Here is a 16,868-nt window from a genome sequence, read left to right on the forward strand (position 1 = left end):
CGTCACTTTTCAAGAGCCCAGCACGGGGTGTGGCGGCGGGAAGAGTCTAGGAGAAGTGACGTTTGCAGCATGGCGTCGGCCGACACGGAGCGTAAGCGAAAACAGCATGATGCGGAGGAGAGCGACGAGACGGCGGCAGCAGAGGAGGATGAGGAAGAGCGCTGGGTCGGGCCGCTCCCAGGAGAGGCCGCGCAGACGAAAAAGAGAAGAGGTAATGGGGAGGCGGGTAGGGAGGCGTCCATGTTTCTGACCCAGGCTGCATCTCGAGAAGCGGGATCGGCCCTAGGGCCAGGCCCCGCCGGGAATGGGAGCGCGGCCCTGGTGTTAGGGCAACTGGGCCGCGGCGGGAGGTCCCCCCGCAGCCTGTGGCGTGGGGCGGTAGCGGGCAGAAGCCCATTTCTCGTTCGTGGAATGACCCAGCTCTGCTGGGACCCCTCGGGTATAGCATTAAAGGCCGAGATGACTTCAGGCGAAGTGGCTCGGCGTTGCGGCAGCTGCATTGCTGAAGCTGTATTGCTTGTAGTGGTGAAGTTAACTGTCTTCCTCATCAGTGCGCTGAGGTGAAGGAGTAGGAGGAGCCTATGGGTTGTGTTTTGGCAACGGTATTTGTATCCGGCAGCTTATAACTTTGCGTATCACTGTAGCGTAAATGTCAGTTTACACAGATAGGTACCAACTATTCAGTAACAAATGCCATTGTACAGGTATCAATAGTTAAGATTGTAAAAATCAGAGACAAAAGCAGAAAATCAGATTATTTTAGGTGGGCTAGATGAACAATGAACTAGATAGGTAGCACTTATGATTTAAACTTTGATACCTGTATGGAACCTTGAATCTCATAATAACAACAGAGATACATAGGGGTTTGGAAGAAAATGAGGCGCAGATTGTCTTGTTTTCACTGGCACAATAACTTAAGTAGTTGTGTTCATGTTTTTTTGTATATTTGCAGACATCCAAGGCAATAGTTGCCTTAAAAGGAGGCATTTTATGGGTTAAAGCAGTGTCTGAGTGACTTTGGTTTACCTAGAATCTGTTAAGTCTGAGTGCAAAGCCACACTAGAAATTTTTGCCTGGCATAGTCTTGATTAAAATGGGAGTAAACTATGCAAGTGTAAATAAGGGGAGAACAGAAGTTAGATGTACTTCTGTGAAAAACAAACAAAAAAATGCATTTTCTTTTTATTCTATTTAGTTCTTGAATTTGAACACATTTACCTTGAAAATCTACCATGTGCTTCGATGTATGAACGCAGTTACATGCACAGAGATGTCATTACGCATGTAGCATGTACTAAGTAAGTGTCTTCTTTTTTTCCCCGCTGTTCCCATGGTCAGACGTGCATCTGCAAAAAACATTTCAGCAGAACTGCGCAGACTGAGGAATGTCTGCATTTAGCCTGTATCTGGAGCTCAGCTATAGCAGTTGCTCTGCCATCCAATAGTCCCTCTCCATCAGAGAAAAGAGTATTGGGAAAAGGGGAAGAGACCTGAGAGCTGAAATGAGAACAAATTTGATGAAACAGCCAAACTACCATCAGTTCAAATATAAATTACACAAAGTTATACTCAGCTCGGTGAATGAATGATGGTCACAATAAATATGAAAACAGGGCCAAGAGGAGCCCATACAGGAAGCCTCCCATCTTCAGCAAACTTCCCCCTTTATAATGAGTGTAAAGTTCATGGTATGGGATTCAGCTGCCATGGCAGACTTGAAACTGCTAATGTTCCAGTGAAGCCAGGATCAGAAGGTAGCTTTCTTCTCTTCTATGTGTGTATATATACATGTACGTACATACATACACGCACCTACACACATGTATTAGTAAACAGTAACTACTGTGAAACTAGACCTGAGAATAGGAGTAAAATTTACATGATCAAAAATGATAGTAGGATATATTTCCTGAGTTAAGGCTGTTCAATTCTCATAGATTAAGCCAGACTGTATTAAAATCTCTTCTCCAGGAGTGATAGTAGCCATTCAGACAGATTGTTGCAGCCTGTTTAAAGTTCATTTTCTACACAGCATTTACTGCCCAGTGTGAAAGTGTGTGTCCTTTTTTTTGTGTGTGTGTGTTATTTTTCTTATTTAACTGTAGGACAGATTTTATCATAACAGCCAGTCATGATGGACATGTAAAATTCTGGAAAAAAATAGAAGAAGGGATTGAATTCGTTAAACACTTCCGGAGTCACCTAGGTGAGAACTTTTTTTTACTACTCTAAAGGACCTCACTTTCTCCTCTCCTTTCTTCTTATTTTTTCTGAAGAGAGAGTTCTGAGCTTTATTGACTGTAGTCAGGGTTCAAGTGATTTATCCTATCTATCCTATCCTATCTATCCTATCCTATCTATCCTATCCTATCTATCCTATCCTATCTATCCTATCCTATCTATCCTATCCTATCTATCCTATCCTATCTATTCATCTTCCTTCATTCCCCTGTTCTGTTACATTTTGCCTCCAAATGCATAAGGGGTGAGAATAAAATATGTGGAACTCCTTCTGCACAGATTCTCTACATCCTTTGCATTGCCTTGTGCCCTAGCTGTGGGGAGAACATTTAGGTCATGAAGAAACTGCCTATTTAAGAATAAGTGAATAAGGGATGTAACAGGATACATAAAATCCAGAGAAGTTTTAAAGGATGCTAGAACTCTAAGTAAGATTGCCTTCATCCCTTACATATTTAATTTCTTTTCTCTTGTGGTACTGAAAAATGAGTTACTTTCATCTGGAATTACTGCTTTTGTAGCGTAAATCCTGTATCGTGGTCATGATCATCAGATGAATTGCAATTAAAAATAAATAATTTTAAACCAATTTTCTGAGTTAGTAAGTCCATATAGGTCTTCTGTACTATGGAAAGAATTAAATAGGCTGGACAGAAAACTAGGTTTGCATTGCTGTTATAAATTATTATGTGCCTGATTGGAAAAAAGAGTTTGATAAGTGGACAACTACAATAAGAAAATATGTAATGATAGACAGTAAAAGTACTGTTTCTTTTTAGAGTTAGAAAAACACGTGATGATGTGTTCTTTATCAGCCTCTCATTATATACAGAAACAAAATGTGAAAACAAAGCCTTAACAAGCCAAAGTGTTCTGAAAAATTCAATTGCAGAGCAATTTTGAACGTTATGTGTGTTTATGGCAGGATTGTAATAAACCACGGAGTTCTACTGCTTTTTGCTTTTTTTTTGAGATGCAAGTGGAAGACTACACCATTTCTTACTATATAGTAGTGGTGTTCTCAATTATTTGAAATTAGCTTTTTAAAATTAAAATAGTTGCACATACAGAGTCTAAACAGTGTTGCTTTGTGGGGTTTATTCTTTTGTTTTCTGTTTGTTTTTAATTGCAGTCAATTTTTTTTTAAGTCAAGTGAAGAAAGCTGATAAACAGGTTTAAACCTTGTTAGTTTTTCTTCCTGTGAAATCAAAGGGTGTCCTTTTCTTGTGTCTTAATAGCATGCTAACTTTTTTAATAGGTGTTATTGAGAGTATTGCCATTAGTTCAGAGGGAGCATTATTCTGTTCAGTTGGAGATGACAAAGCAATGAAGGTGTTTGATGTGGTCAACTTTGATATGATCAACATGCTGAAACTTGGGTAAGTTTCAAGACGTAGATCTTGAAAATATTTGTTTGGGATTTTAAATGGGGGGTTATTCAATAAAAGTCAGTTGATAATTTGGGGGGATTGAGCTTTTCCATCCCCCCCATTCAGTTGAATCTGAGTAACTTGCATTATCCAAAACGCATCTGGTGGCTGAAGACTACCTGACTGAGTAGAAAAATTTATGAACCTGTATGTGCAGCACCTGAGCAAAGTAGGCCTGTGCAAATCCTCAGTGCCAAATACTATGCACAGAAATGTGTTTCCTCAAAATACTTGGCTAGGCATATTGTGGTGGTGGTGTTCCTTGGCACTGAATTAAAAAGAATGTAGTTCCAGACTAATAATTCCAGTATAGAAGGAATTTGACCCGTCTTAGTTGTTGTCATAGCAACAGAAAGTTCCTTCTTGCCTTTGAAAGAATGCTGTTATTTTCTTTAGTCTTACTGTTGGATTGGTTACATTGTTCATAGCTAAAGAATCTGGGAGAAACAAGAATGGGTGTTACTGGAATTACAACAATACCAGAGGAAAACAAGCCCTGCACTGTTACAAGGGTAGGTTTGCAGGGTTGGATGATCACTAAATGCTGTACCAAGAATATTAAAAATACTGATGTTTCTACAAGCATTTTAATATTGAAAATTTTACTCTTCATAGTCTACTATTTGTTGGTTAGTTGTGAAGCTGAACAGAAATACTAACTCTGGAGGGAAACAAAAAGCTTTTCAAAAGCCTATATGAAATCTCATGTTATCTACTTTGCTGTTTATAATTTTAGTTTTATCCTCCAGATAATGTATGTAGCCTATAGAAATTGAGTCCTTCTTGACTGTCTGCTGTGGAGAAATTCCAGTGAGCATTAGTCTTTTGGTTTTGCTAGTATTTTCTACGTAGCTGATTATTTTTTCAGAGATAATTGGGTTTTACTTGAAGTGAATCCTTCATTAAAGAAGAGTATATAGCTATAATGTAGTCGTCCCGAGCAGCCTTTTAAAACTTCGGATTTGTTGCTGTGTCTTTTTTTTGGGCGGATAGTTTTGTTGACGTCACAGAGAATTTTTTTTATATCTGTTTGCTCAAACTTGCAGTGGCTAATGTAGAATCTTAACTGCTGTGTGGTCCTTTTAGCTTACAGTATCTTGTGTTTCCTGCTTTGATAGGTACTTGCTGGTGTGTTGCAGGGTTGATTTGTGTTGTTTCCAATTCTTTCAGTTTTAACTAATATATACAGTGTGGCTATCTGCAAATCTCCGTGCCTGATGCTCCCATCAGTGATGTGGAGAATTTCTGCAGAAATTTTGGATAGTGATCAACTGGACATCATATTTGTTTATGTATTTATTTGATCCTTTTCTTTCTAGTGAACCTGAGACAAATTCCTGGTTATGTTGCTCTTTGTGAGAACCTTTCCCAGGCAGGCATTGAAAATCCAAATTACTAGTGTCTGTCATTTGTTAGTCCTTCAATATCTATTAGTTTGATTTGTGAAAAAATACTAAATACAAATTTCCTGTAGAGAATGTATCATGTCTTTGTGGTCTATTATTTAGTTTCTAAGTTCTGATTCTCAATATATTTGCTTACAGACTCTTTTAGAAGTAAGCATAGTTTACATTATTGACCATATACTTGGCTTATTTTATTTTTAGAGTATATTTCTGATAGTAGCAAATGGCTTCCTTCTTAAATGCGTTAAGAATGTTTACCGATTAAAAGATGATTGTCTTAGTTTTACTTACATAGCTTTTTTTGTTGTTGGTTGGTCGATTTTGGGGGTTTTTCTTGTTTTGTTTGTTTGGGTTACTGGGTTTTGGCAAGACCCAGTTGAGCTTTTCTGTAAACACATGGCAAAGGTGCAATTGTCTTTGTTTCCACTGAAGTATTAACTACTTAACAGATGGAAGAGAAATGCTATTGAGTCTTAGAAGTTGAGTAGCAATTTTTAATGGCACTGATGCTTAGTTAGCTGGATTTCCATCCATATTTTTCTTTTATCACCGTATTCTACCTTTATTTTCTGTCACAGACGCTTTATAAAACATTATGGGAGCAACAAAGTGGCTGAGCCACTGAACTGAGTTCAATTGTGTGCTTGGGAAAGCTTGGTTATAACACAGTTGCATTTTAGCAAGACAAATACTAGCAAGAGCAGTAAATAAAGATCAAAATTGGCTTCTGATATTTGATTTCATGTTTATAGCATAACGCAATTCTTATCTAAATAACATCAGTCCTTATTTACTTTTTCCTTTTCATTCTTTGTTGCAGCTACTATCCAGGCCAATGTGAATGGGTGTATTGCCCTGGAGATGCCGTATCTTCTGTTGCAACATCTGAGAAGAGCACAGGAAAAATATTCATATATGATGGACGAGGAAATAACCAGCCACTTCATGTGTTTGATAAACTCCATACATCTCCTCTTACTCAGATACGACTGAACCCTGTCTACAAAGTAGTAGTGTCTTCTGACAAATCTGGAATGATTGAGTACTGGACTGGTACTCCTCATGAATATAAATTTCCCAAGAATGTGAACTGGGAGTATAAAACAGATACCGATCTATATGAATTTGCTAAATGCAAGGCTTACCCATCCAGTTTAAGTTTTTCACCTGATGGCAAGAAAATGGCCACTCTTGGGTCTGACAGAAAAGTTAGAATTTTCCGTTTTCTGACTGGGAAGCTCATGAGGGTCTTCGATGAATCTCTGAGTGTGAGTTTGGTCTTGTGTTCCTTGTGGCTTTTCCTCTACTTGCTTGAATTTATTTGCCAGCACATTCTCCCAAGTTGTCATATGTTTCTAAAGCTGAGATTCCCTGCTATATTTTTCTTGTAGATAAGATTTTCCACAGTCTTTCGTATTGCCTCTGATGTTCCTTTACCCCAGAATTAATCCTTACTGAATTGTTAGTTATGTAGTGAAACTTGAGTTGTTGATTTTTGTCTGTTTTCATACTGGTAGATTTCTTTTTACTAGAAAGAAGTTACAGAAAATGCCCGCTTCAGACATGAAAATAATGAATTAAATTTGTCATCTTCTAAAAGCTTTGTTAGACACCTACACACTTTCCTTTCTTCACCTTGATATTACAACATGCCTATTGGCTCTTTAAAGAGAGTAACACTTATGTTAATTTCACTTTATAAGTTTGAGAGGGATAGTCTTCTTGAGTTTTGTATTTTCTAAACATATAGATTAGTATTTTGCTGGATCAGTTCATATAAAAGTGGTTGTTTCTTTTTTTTTTTCTTTTTTCCCCAATCTCTTTTTGTGTAGATGTTTACTGAACTTCAGCAGATGAGACAACAACTACCAGACATGGAGTTTGGCCGACGTATGGCAGTTGAGCGTGAGCTGGAGAAAGTGGATGCAGTAAGATTAATTAATATAATTTTTGATGAAACTGGACACTTCGTTCTGTATGGAACAATGTTGGGCATTAAGGTCATAAATGTCGAGACTAACAGGTGAGTTCCAGTGACACTCAGTGAGATAAATATATTTGTCTATATAAAGTCAAATTTATAGTGTATGTGAAACTTGATGTGACTGACTGTTTTTTGGCTGTGGCTATATGGGAGATACTCCTATGGTTAGTAATGAATATTGCAGTTTAAAGCTTAGTAGAATGAGGAGAAAATATGACAAACATTTGTATTAAAGATGTGTAACCAATTAATCTCTGGATAATACCATCTTGATGTGATAACATAAAGTAAAAGTGGCTTATGCGGTTGGCATTTTCGTGCATAAGGAAACTGACTAAAGAATGATGTAGCAACTGTGAATAGAGAAACATCATAAAACAAATTAATAGAGGGGTTTAGAATTTTGTTTTGAATCTCGAAGTCAGAAAGGACACATTCTCTGACTGTGAGTGGCTAGCAGTGGTTACACCTTTTTACATCTTGTACTTCAGGTGTATTCGTATCTTGGGAAAACAAGAGAACATCAGAGTGATGCAGCTAGCATTGTTCCAAGGAGTAGCAAAGAAACATCGTGCTGCAATCACTATAGAGATGAAGGCATCTGAAAATCCCGTTCTCCAGAATATCCAGGCAGATCCTACAGTAATCTGCACTGCTTTTAAAAAAAACAGGTTTTATATGGTGTGTATAGTTTCTGTTTAAATAACTCCATTCTTGCATTTATGTTTTCTGTGTTACTTTTTTTCCTCCTTTTACCTTTTTAGTGCTTTTTGTCTTGGAGTCTTTGTGAACACGACTTTTCCAGAGGAGTTCCTCTATTTTACGTATATTGCAACTTTTTTATCCTGAACTAGCCATACATTTACCAGAAACAAGCCTTATAGTCTTAATTTTTCAGTATTGTTCAAACAATTCAATACATTTGGGGTTGGCTGTTCTAGTTGGAAAAAAAAAACACAGCTTAAATAAGAGCATTTTAAAAACCAAACCAGATAATTAAATTCAGAGCAGCAACAGGACTTAGTAACACCAAGTATATCACAGGCAACTAAAACAGGAGTCATGTTCCTGTTAACAGTTTCATTTTCCAGTGAGACACAATGAATAAGCTGAACAGACAAGCAGTTCCAGAATAGTAGATGATCTGCAATGTGGTCACCATAGAGGCTAGAGATGTGTATGTGTTGTTACCTGTGCTTGAGTTGGATCATGTTTTCCATTGGAGCAAGACAGTATGCTTTCTGAGGCTTTGTGTATATATGTAATGTATTGTGTAGTATGTAATATATAATGGAATATACTGTTCTGAACTACTTGAGAAGTGAGGAAGAAAAGTTAGACAAAATTTGGAAACACTGCTTACTGTTAGAAAAAAATATGACTATAGGCATGCAGAAAGATTAGTGACTGTCCATTTGATATGTGAGTATACTACTCACTTAAGCAGATGCTCATGTAGCCCTATATTTATTCTGTGTTTTCCTGTAAGTATTACAAAAATTAGTCTCCTGTTAGGAGTGTTTTGAGTTGTTCCTTTTCGGTAGTTTTGTATGTATGCCATATTTGAATGAGAGGATTTATTTTGATTTTGTAGTAAGACTACAAGCTTTGTGATGAAGCCTGCTGGTTCTCTCTCGATATAGCAACACTGATATTCTACACTTGTTCTTAGACAAGATAGTCAACTGCCGTCATTTTTCTATTGCAAAGAGGAGGAAGTTTAAGGACAACAGATTATTAAAAGTGACATGGATTTGCATGTAATTGTACTGGAGTTTGTGACTCCAGAATTGCTGATAAAACAACATTGAATTCCTCTGCATTTCAAATATAGTTGTATGTTTAGTAGATTGAATAATCTTTGTGTGAGATAAACAGAAAAATATTTAAAACCCCAGTAAGTTAACCTTCTGTTCTTTCGTTTTTCAGTTTACTAAACGTGAACCAGAAGATACAAAGAGTGCAGATTCTGACAGAGATGTATTTAATGAGAAACCTTCCAAAGAAGAGGTCATGGCAGCCACTCAGGCTGAAGGTCCCAAAAGAGTTTCAGACAGTGCCATTATCCACACAAGCATGGGAGATATTCATATCAAGCTTTTTCCTGTTGAGTATGTATTTGCTAGTTTTTATGTTATTTCATTTTTCCTTCCTTTTGTGCTTTTTGGTGGCAGTATCAAAGACTTTTTTACTAGAAGCAAACTAGAAGTAATTATTTTAAACTAGAAGTAATTATTTATTTCCCCGTTTTCTACTGTCCCTGTTCCCTGGTAGTTTCGTAATACATCAAGCTAGGAATGTGACTCTTGGCAAACACAACAGCTCTAAATAAAAGTTTGGGCCACACGATTGCTTTAGATTTTTTAACGATTTTGTTTAATTATGCATGCAGGTTGGTTTATTCTGTCCTTCTATTTTTTTCCCTAAAGAACAGATGTAGAAAGATGATTGTAAGGCAGCACTGTTGACTCTGTCTTGAAAACAAACGATGATGTTGGCAGCAGCAGTAGATGTGGCAGTAGGTCTATGTAAGCCAGAGGAATAGTCCAAAAGTGGCTGTTGTACTACATTTCTTGTTACTGCAGCTCCCTCAAAGAAAACAAAACTGTTTACCACCGTATTAGTCCTGTGTATGTCCAAAAACAGGCATAAAAAGATTTTATGCAAAAGCGTTATGCATGACAATTGCTAGTTAGTGTGTCAGCATTTCTCTTCTGTGACGCTAATATGCAAAGATGAAACAGTAATTTTATATATCTTGCATTGCTATACATTGAAACATGAACCATTTGAGGGTAGTTGATGCTTCTCCAAAAACAAGTTCATGTTTTGTTTTGAGCAGAGGTAAGGCAATATAACCTCCATTCTCCCCTGTGGGGCTGCTTAGTCTTTCACTGTTCTCTTCACCAGTGTCCCCTTGGATCAGGCCCTGGTTTCTAATTCATGTTGTAGCGTATAGGTTATAGTAATGGTGCAGCACTTGTCAGTGAGGAACAGCCCAAGCTATGTTATTTCTGAGTTGGGTTTTTTCTCCTTTCTGTGTCACTTTGTTTGCATGTATAGTATTGCAAGGTGTTTTTCCGCAGTTATGTTTGGAATTTTAAACTAAATATGGTACTAAATATAGTACTACCAGGCATACTTATTGTTCAATTTGTCCTTGTTCTACTATTTCTCCCAGATAAGCATTAAATTTAAAGGTTAGAGTTAATATGATTTAAAATTGAAAGAAGAACATATAGGATGTGGCTTTCCATGCCCTTTACATCATTGGTAATGGTACTTATGGAATAAAGTTGTGAATGACTGTGTATTTGTCAGCAAGAACTGGGATCGTCATCTTGTTTGTGGCATTAGTTATGCCATTGGCACTCTGTTTCGTAGAATAGAGATCGCTAAGTCCAAGCGAATCTTCCTTGCAACAGATAAAGTAACTGCAACTGTAGACTCAACTTGGGTATTTGTGGGGAAAAATGTGTATAACTGTCAGTGTAGATCTACCAGACTACTAACCCATTTCATAAAACTAGTGGAAGAGCTGTCATAAAGGATTTTCGTACTGGTAGCAAATCTCTCAAAATTGAAAAATCCAAGTCATGAAGTGTTGTCTTCATTTTTTTTATTCCATCAGCAGTAACACTCCACATCTGCACCCTGCTACTGAACAGTGTTTGTGAGTAGTTTCAGAGGAGGATAGATAACTGAGTCTGCTGACTGCAAGTTCTATAATATTAAAACATTGTATTTTTATATTTTTGAATGGAACACTGAATACCTTCCATGTGTAGCTTAACAGAATTATAGATGTAACGAAAGTGAATAACTTTGTTTATGGAGCATACACTCCTTAACTGATTTTTATGAATAAACTACAGAAGTAGAAAACTGGGGAAGGAACATCTGGTCAGTGGTATCTTAAACTATGCTTTGAGGAATCCGCTTTAGTTCATGACTGTCATGGTTTAACCCTGGCTGGCAACTAAGCACCACAGCCACTCACCCTTCCTATCATGTTCTGAAACACTGCTCAGTACAACAGGATTTTAGTCTCAGCTGAAATCTTTTATTACCTTGCCACTATACAGTTGAATATTTATTGTAGCCTGTATTTTCTGTCACATGATTTTAGGTGCCCCAAAACAGTGGAAAACTTCTGTGTACACAGCAGAAATGGTTATTACAATGGACACATATTTCACCGTATCATCAAGGTAAAAAGTTTGTTGATTTTGTTAATGTACCTTTGTAGTTATGCTTCTCTGTTATCCCTTTAATTTTCTTTTTGCACAAATTATTTCTGGAATGGCTTCAGAGTTCCTGTAATGTCCAAACAACTCTGAGGCTCTCCAAACAGCTTTATCACTTACCAAAGTTATTTAATAGTTGTTCTGCAACTGATAAGGTGAAAGAAATCTGAAAACTGAAAGATCCTGCTTGAATTAAGACTTTATTTCATGTCAGAAGGCATTTCTTGTATGTTTCCTTTCCGTGACATCAGAATCAAGCTGTATTTCCAGAAGGAACATACAGTCATTTCTGTCCTTCACTAGCAGAAATTTGATTTATCACAAGTACTCAGCAGTTAAAGAAACCTTGAATGCTTTGTTGGTTATCCACAGCATTTTAACACTGATTTTGTTGAAAGGTTTGAAGTAAGTGGAAAAAAAAAATCACCTGGCATAAAACACCTTTATTTATTTCTTGTATGTAATTATGTAATATTGAACTTCTATGCAGGGTTTCATGATTCAGACTGGTGACCCAACTGGTACAGGAATGGGAGGTGAAAGTATTTGGGGAGGAGAATTTGAAGATGAGTTTCATTCAACTTTACGACACGACAGACCATATACTCTCAGCATGGCTAATGCAGGACCAAATACTAATGGATCTCAGTTTTTTGTAACAGTGGTTCCAACTGTAAGTAATGCTGAAAGCTCAATTTAAGGCTAGAGATGCAAACTAGATATTAAAAACACTTTTTCTGGTGGAAAAAGGAGCACACTCATACTACCTAAAAAATCTTTTCTTGTTATTTTCCATATAAATGCTGCATGTAAGGATGAAGCCTGTGTAGGCTTCACTGAAACTGTTCTTTAAGAACAGAAGTATTTTTGTCAGTTGTCACCAAGAGAGGCCCTTTGACATTAATTGCATTAAGGATGATATCTAATTCTTAGCAAATTAGACATATTTGCAGTTGTGTATTACTAGAGTATTTTGTAATGTATTATTTTAAACTTGATGGAGGTCTAGCTATTGCTTAGGTTGTCTGAAATTTTTGGGTGTAGTGTCAGGATGACTCTTCAGCATCGCCTAACGGTAAGCTATACAAAAAGCCATTATTCAAGTTTGAGTATTTCTTTGATCTGTGTACTATTTCAGAACCAAAAAAAGAAATTTCACTATATGAATGTAATAGACACAAAACAAATTCTTAAAGGTAACACTTCTAGTCACTGCATTCTTATAGCACAGATTTCAGAGTTATATGTCTTTTAAAAGCACCCACCTACCATATTGTTGAGGCTTATTAAGTTACATCAGTGTCTATAGTCAGACTGCTGACTGGGTGTACTATATGAATATGACTTTGAATTTAGTAATGTTCTGGACTGGCACTTAAAATGCAGCTGTGAAAATACCATGGAATAGGGAGATTGAGACAGTGTTTCTATGAACTAAGAATAAACTTCAAAATAAACTATCAAGTGCTGCTGTGTTGCTAGAACTTGACCTCTGTAATACTTAAAGAAATTGAAAACATAAGTGCATATGAACAGTTATTAGCTGCACTCCATTATTTATTTACCTGATAATATCTACATGGTATTAAATTTTGTAGTCTGAACATATGAAATGAATCTATATTCACTTATTCTTGATCACCCTTCTTCTGGATTGGTACCTAACCTACATGTTGCTTTCTATTAATATGCCTTCTGTTTCTTCTCTTGTGCCCTTGAACAGCCATGGCTAGACAACAAGCACAGTGTGTTTGGACGGGTGACTAAAGGAATGGAAGTTGTTCAGAGAATCTCAAATGTAAAAGTCAATCCCAAAACTGACAAGCCCTATGAGGATATCAGCATCATTAATATCACAGTGAAGTAAGAAAGGAGGTGAAGGTTCCAGCTTCCAGTGGACAAAAACTAAAGCTCAGTTCCAGAAAAAGCTTGGCACCATAGGACCCTAAGAAGGACCTATAAAGAACAAAACCATTTTTGATAATTTCTAGATATAAGAATTGCCAGGACAGAACAATCACTAGTTGTACTATTTTTAATGTACCTAAAGTGCCCTAACATTGTATTTCCAGTAATTTTGTATTTTAAAGTAAAGACACCTGGATATTTCTTACAAAGTCTGCTATTTTTCTTGCATCTCTTCTATGCAAAACTGAAGATACAACCCCACACCATGCCTCATGATAATGTTTGTAAAATACGATCAAGGTATAATTTGGAAATTGTTCATGTTATTTCCATCTTTTGTAACTACTTACAGGCTCTACAAAAAAAATTATGGGTGATAGGTTGGACTTGCTTGAAGGTCTTTTCCAACCTGATTAATTCTGGGATTCTATTTAATCCTTTTCACAGTATTAAAATCTTTGATAGAGGAAAAGGTCAGAAATCATAAGCTGAGTAAACTCATCAATCATCTGTATCTGCTTCAAAAATTAGGTTAAGTTACGATGCTGGTTTTGCTGCCAGGGTATGTAATCTGCTGCCACCCTTCTGTCCTTCAAAAATGGTTGTGTACCTGTCTTTTGTATTGTCTTGGGTTTGGCTGGGACTGAACATCAGCCAGGACAGCCAGCTGAACCAGCTAATGGATATTTGATACCATGCTGATACCATGCCCACTGTATAAGGGAAGAACTGGCTGGGGCCAGGAGGATGGGACTTGGAGTTTGGACTCTGACCTGTGATGTGAGGTTCTTCCTATTTCTGGGGCACTCTGGCCTTCTGCTTCTGGGTTTTTGCTGTCACTTGCTGGCCGCTTGCTTGCTTGCTCACTTCCTGTGAAAACCAGTATCTTTTTGCAATGTTCTATTAAACTCTCCTTATCTCAACCCCTAGGGCTTTGTTTTTTTCTTTTGATCCTCGTCTTTCTTCCCCTCACACTGGAAGGATGGGGTGGGGGCTGTTGTGTGAGCAGCTGTGTTGGAATACAGCTGCTGAGTGAGTCTAAACCACAACAGTCCTTTTAGGTGTCTAATGTGGGGCATAATGGGGTTGAGATAATGAGAAATTTGACTAAGATTTGTTAAAGTAACTTTCGTATATGCGTTTTCCCTTTGTGTTTTCACCATGTTGCTGCATTTGCTTTACTGATTATTCTAGATTCCTTAGGTACTCTGTTGTTTATCACCTCAGAGAAACAGATCAGAACCATCATGTTGTACTAGCTGCTATCAAATCATAGTATGATTGTTCCCTTCATCCCTCAGTTAAGCTCTTATTTGTACGTGGTGCTGTCAGTGGAACAGCAGAGAACACTTCATTTTTAGAGAATTGTTGATTTACATCAAGAGAGATAAGATTTAGTCTCTTCGTTCAACTTCTGTCAGGCATGAAGGATAGTGTAGTGGGTTGAAATTTCCTTCCCCCATTAATCACACCAGCCTAGCTCAGTGCAGAAGCAAATGAGGCTGTATTTACAAGCAAAAACTAGAGTCTACAATGGAATGCAATGAATATACACCAACTATACAGTATTTACAATATTGACAGATGTGTACAATTAACAAAAACAGCGCAAAACCCTCCTGGCCAAAGCCAGGAAAGCTACCTCTCTGCCTCCCCCTTCCCTGCCTTACCCAGGCCTCCCTGGCCAAAGGAAAGAGAGAGAAGGAGCAGAGACTTAGCATTCAAGGTCAGTATGTTATCTTCTTCAGTGAAGAAAGCAGGAAGAGAAACGCAGAAGCACCTTACTAGACTGCCCATTGGAAACACACCCACCAGACTGAACTTTGTTTTGAGTACTTGTGCTGGTTTGGGGCCAGACACAGATCCTCTCTTGCCCCGAAAGGGACAAAAGAATGAGACTCACACAAACGGATTGGAGAGTGATGGAAAGTTTAAATGGAAAAGCAATTGGTGAAGCTACAGAGAATTACAAACTACAAAGCATAGTGACAAAGAGTATCCCAAAGCGTACAGAGCCCGTTACATTAATTCCCTTCCCTTCTTCCCACCTGAGGGTAAACCCAAACCCCCCAGGGCTCTTTCTTCCCCCTCCCACTGCTAGGCAAGTCTCAGGCTGGCCAGGTCTGAGACTGCCCCCTCCTCCATTCTCCTCCTGGCATTAGGCCTGGACAGGCCTAAGAGGCCTTGAGGATACTCCCCCGGCATTACCCGATAAGAGAGGACATCTCCTGTGGGAGCAGAGAGGGAAGAAAGAGCAAGAGAATGACTTTGCAGATGGCCTTATAGGGTGCAGGATTTATGGGTAGAAATACGTCGTTTCCTGTGTTCACCCCTGTGGGTGGGCACCCAGGACACCAGAGGTGTATCTCATGCGGCAGTGGCAGGGGGCACCCAAACTAAACTGCCACAGTACTAAATCTTAAAGGGTGCTATCCCTCCAATGGAATAATTTAGAATAATCACTCTTTTTTACACCCAATAGTGATTTATTTACATTCTTGCTACTTTTCTGCTCGAGATCTGTGAAAATTTTAAAAGGCATAGCCCTAAAACCATCACAGAGAGATACCTCTTCAAGAAAGATACATGTCACCCAGGAACTCACCATGCAGAAAGGCATCCATTACTGTAGGGAACTGTCCTGGTTTGGGGCCAGACAGATCATCTCTTGCCCCGAAAGGGACAAAAGAATGACACACACAAACGGACTGGAGAGTGATGGAAAGTTTAAATGGAAAAGCGATTGGTGAAACTACAGAAAACTACAAAGCATAGTGACAAGAACATCCCAAAGCGTAGAGCCCCTTACATAGTACCCAGAGGCTTCCCAATCCTTCCCTCCTCCCACCTGAGGGTCTACCCAAACCCCCAGGGCTCTTTCTTCCCCCTCCCACTGCTAGGCAAGTCTCAGGCTGGCCAGGTCTGAGCCTGCCCCCCCTCCATTCTCCTCCTGGCATTAGGCCTAGACAGGCCTAAGGGGCCTGAAATACTCCCCCGGCATTACCCGATAAGAGAGAGCATCTCCCATGGGAGCAGAGAGGGAAGAAAGAGGAAGAGAATGACTTCGCAGATGGATTTATAGGGCGCAGGATTTATGTGTGGAAATACGCCGTTTCCTGTGTCCACCCCTATTGGGTGGGCACCCGGGACACCAGAGGTGTATCTCATGTAGCAGTGGCAGGGGGCACCCAGACTAAACTGCCACATTCCACCCCTTATTTCATACCCATAATTCCTGCACCCAAAACATATCATCAGATCAGAAACAGTCCTTAGATGACATGTCTGGCAAAGTCCAGGTCCTCATCTGGGCGTCCTTCCGAAGAGTCTCTCCCTCGGGCTCAGGTCACAGTTCATTCCAGCTCTTCTCCCTCATCCTGTGGAACCTCCCAGCGATGCAGAGTTCATTCTTCTGCATGGTGAACTCTTCATGGATCCGATGGAGCATCCTGGCCACCTGGAAACAACCTCATAACTTCTCAGTCACAGGCCTTTCCGAAGCCCAGTGCTGACCGCTTCCAGCCGCGGCCCAGGCTACACAAATGCACACCGCGCACAGGCACACCGCTTCCCCTGAGCGATAAGCATACCGAGGCATGGAGGCATCCGGCTACACAGCCCTCCCCCGGAGAGGGCGTGGCTGCACTGC

The 16,868-nt window shown here is 38.9% G+C and overlaps 1 protein-coding gene across 1 annotated transcript; it reads left to right on the forward strand.

Moving 5' to 3' along the window:
* Nucleotides 1-69: 69 nt before the first annotated feature.
* Nucleotides 70-13,400, forward strand: PPWD1 (peptidylprolyl isomerase domain and WD repeat containing 1). The gene is made up of 11 exons (XM_054397382.1): nucleotides 70-211; nucleotides 1,199-1,301; nucleotides 2,109-2,209; nucleotides 3,503-3,623; nucleotides 5,901-6,348; nucleotides 6,913-7,103; nucleotides 7,556-7,745; nucleotides 8,994-9,175; nucleotides 11,194-11,275; nucleotides 11,802-11,984; nucleotides 13,035-13,400. Exons 1-11 carry the CDS (start codon nucleotides 70-72, stop codon nucleotides 13,176-13,178), a joined length of 1,887 nt encoding a protein of 628 aa, XP_054253357.1. The 3' UTR covers nucleotides 13,179-13,400.
* The last annotated feature ends 3,468 nt before the right edge of the window (nucleotides 13,401-16,868 follow it).

This window comes from Indicator indicator, chromosome Z, assembly GCF_027791375.1.
Source record: "Indicator indicator isolate 239-I01 chromosome Z, UM_Iind_1.1, whole genome shotgun sequence".
Classification (NCBI taxonomy): domain Eukaryota; kingdom Metazoa; phylum Chordata; class Aves; order Piciformes; family Indicatoridae; genus Indicator; species Indicator indicator.